This window comes from Rattus rattus, chromosome 8, assembly GCF_011064425.1.
Source record: "Rattus rattus isolate New Zealand chromosome 8, Rrattus_CSIRO_v1, whole genome shotgun sequence".
Taxonomy (NCBI): Eukaryota; Metazoa; Chordata; class Mammalia; order Rodentia; family Muridae; genus Rattus; species Rattus rattus.
The window spans coordinates 82214393-82217066 of record NC_046161.1 but is presented as its reverse complement, the minus strand read 5'-3'; the positions used below and the strand labels follow the sequence as shown (position 1 = coordinate 82217066).

Genomic DNA, 2674 nt, shown 5'->3' with positions numbered 1-2674 from the left:
TGTTCATTTTCTCATATTTTGTAACAGATTCTGGGATTGACTTAAGTCTCCCTCGGTAGATTAATGGGCAATGAAAATATGTGTCCTGTTTGAAGTATATTCAACCTTACAATGCAGGATGTCCGATAACTGGGAAGCAAAGAAATCTGTCTACAGTGTCATAAAGTGAACAATGCCAGCCTAGAAAACAAATGTTCAACACCTGACACCAGTTACGGAATCTAAAAGCCTTCAATTCTACAAAACACACAGGAAAAGGTAAAGTAGAATAAGGCATTTGTATTTGGAAGAATATTGTTTAAGGGATAAAAATTTTAGTTATGTTGGGTAAATAATTTCAAGAGATTCATTGCATAGCATGGTGACTATAGTTAGTGATGATTTACTTTATGTTTGAAGAGTACTGCTAAAGGATTTTCAGTGTTTTCATCGCAAAACAGGAGCAAGATAATATATGTGTAAATTAGCTAGGTTTAACGAGTCCACAATAAGAATGTATGTTAAACAGATTTGTGTGCACAAAGCAGAGCTTAGTTCTTTGTGTATGTAGAATTGCAGGACGTGAAGAACTATAGGCAACTGAGGAAAGCTGGAAGCCGGAGAGAGCTTCTTCCCCAGGGAATGGCACTCCCACTGTGTGCACGCAATGACAATTAGAGTAACAAGAGGCTATGAATCTGAAGGAGAATGGGAACGGATATATAGGAGTATTTGGAGTGAAAAAAGGTGAGGGAGAAATGTAATTATATTATGATCCAAAATTTTTAAAAAGAAAAATAATAATTTAAAAAAATCATAACAATTTAACTGTTATAACTGTATTTAAAGCTATTACCTAAGAAACAAATATGTACCTTTCTATGTATATATGAGACAAAGTGCCAATACTCTTTAGAGAATATGCCAATATTCTGCTCAATTACCATTCCTTTTTTCTTTTTGTAATTTTTGTCTTTCTGCTAGAGTTTGTCTCGCCTTTAGTGGATGAATCTTCTATGAGAGAGACCTTTTCTGGGTAGATATTACTTCAAATAAAGGCAAATAACAACTAAGACTAAGCTAACTTAAACCAACATTAACAAAGCTCACTTGCTGTGCAGAGGCCAAAGGCAAGATTGATGCTATATCACAGAAGTGATTATCATTATCATCATCATCATCATCATCATCATCATCATCATCATCATCATCATCATCATCATCATCATCATCATCATCATTATTATAATGGACAAGCAGAACCTACAAACATACAAAAAGATGTTATTGTGGAGTGTTTACATAACCCCCTGTGTTTTAAATGTTCCAAGTTACCTTCATGTATGAAGATCCCAGATTAGAATTTTACATCTTGGCATAGAAGAATTCCAGGGCAACATATTCATTCATTTTATCTTTCTAACCCTCAGAAATTGGTCCCTTCCCATGCAGTATCTTTTTCAGAGCTATCTTTACCTCCTTATTCCTCAAAGTATAGATCAAAGGGTTCAGCATTGGTCCTACCAAGTTCATCAGAATCTGCACTACAGTTCCCAGCATGGGGTTCGGTGTGGGCTGCAGGTATACAGTGATTATAGGTCCGTAGGCACAGAGGATAGCGATAAGATGGGCGCTGCAGGTGGAGAAGGCACGCTGACGCCCCTCTGTTGAATGAATACTCAAGATGGAGATCGTGATTCGCGTATAGGATACAAGGATCAGGAGAAAGCAGACAAGAGACACTAGACCAACATTAGTGAAGCTCACTCTCTGTGCTAAGGATGTATCACCTGAGGCCAATGGCAAGATGGCTGGTATGTCACAGAAGAAGTGATCCACTTCATTGGAACCACAGTAAGATAAAGTGAAGGTGAGGGAAGTTAAGACACTGGAATGTAGGCATCCTAACAGCCACGTGCCCACAGCTAGAGCCACACAGATTCTAGAATTCATGATGATTGAGTACCGTAGAGGGTGACAAATGGCAGCAAAGCGGTCATAGGCCATCACTGTATACAGAAAGCACTCAATGCTCCCAAGGAAATGAAAGAAGAAAAGCTGGGAGACACAGTCTTGGTAGGAGATAAGTCTGCTAAGGCCCATGAGGTAGAGGAGCATTTTTGGACAGGTCACAGAGGAGAAACCCATATCAAATACAGACAAGTTCCCCAGGAAAAAATACATGGGTGTATGGAGGCGGGTAGAAGAAATAACGGCCACAAGGATGCACACGTTTCCCACCAGGGTACAGGCATAAAAGGGCAGGAATAACACAAAAAGCATAGTCTCCAAGCCTTCTGTGTGTGGGATTCCCAGAAGAATAAACTCAGTCACCATTGCGCAGTTTTTTGTCTCCATGAGAGGCACCTCTGAGAGAGGGAGAAGGAGCAGCAGTGGTGGAGAATGTCTTTGCTTAGCATCCACAGGGTGCACATGACAAGAAAATGAAATGCAAGTGGCAGTGTTTGGGCTCTATGGCACAGAAAGACTGCCAGTAATTCAATTTAGAAAATGTCATTATAAAAATGCTCGCCATAGTCAATTGAGTGTTTCGTCCACGAAATAGAATTGCTGTATTGATTCCAAAAGCAGATGTTTCTCATTAAGTTAATGTTGAGCAAAGATCATGCTTGAGAAAGTAAGGACAATATCCACATAAATACATACTGCTCTGTCACCATACCATAGATATGAA

General features: G+C 39.2%; 1 protein-coding gene across 1 annotated transcript; it reads right to left on the bottom strand.

The window, feature by feature from the left end:
* Positions 1 to 1398: 1398 nt before the first annotated feature.
* Positions 1399 to 2337, bottom strand: LOC116907708 (olfactory receptor 958). The gene has a single exon (XM_032910832.1). It carries the CDS (start codon positions 2335 to 2337, stop codon positions 1399 to 1401), a length of 939 nt encoding a protein of 312 aa, XP_032766723.1.
* Positions 2338 to 2674: the final 337 nt, after the last annotated feature.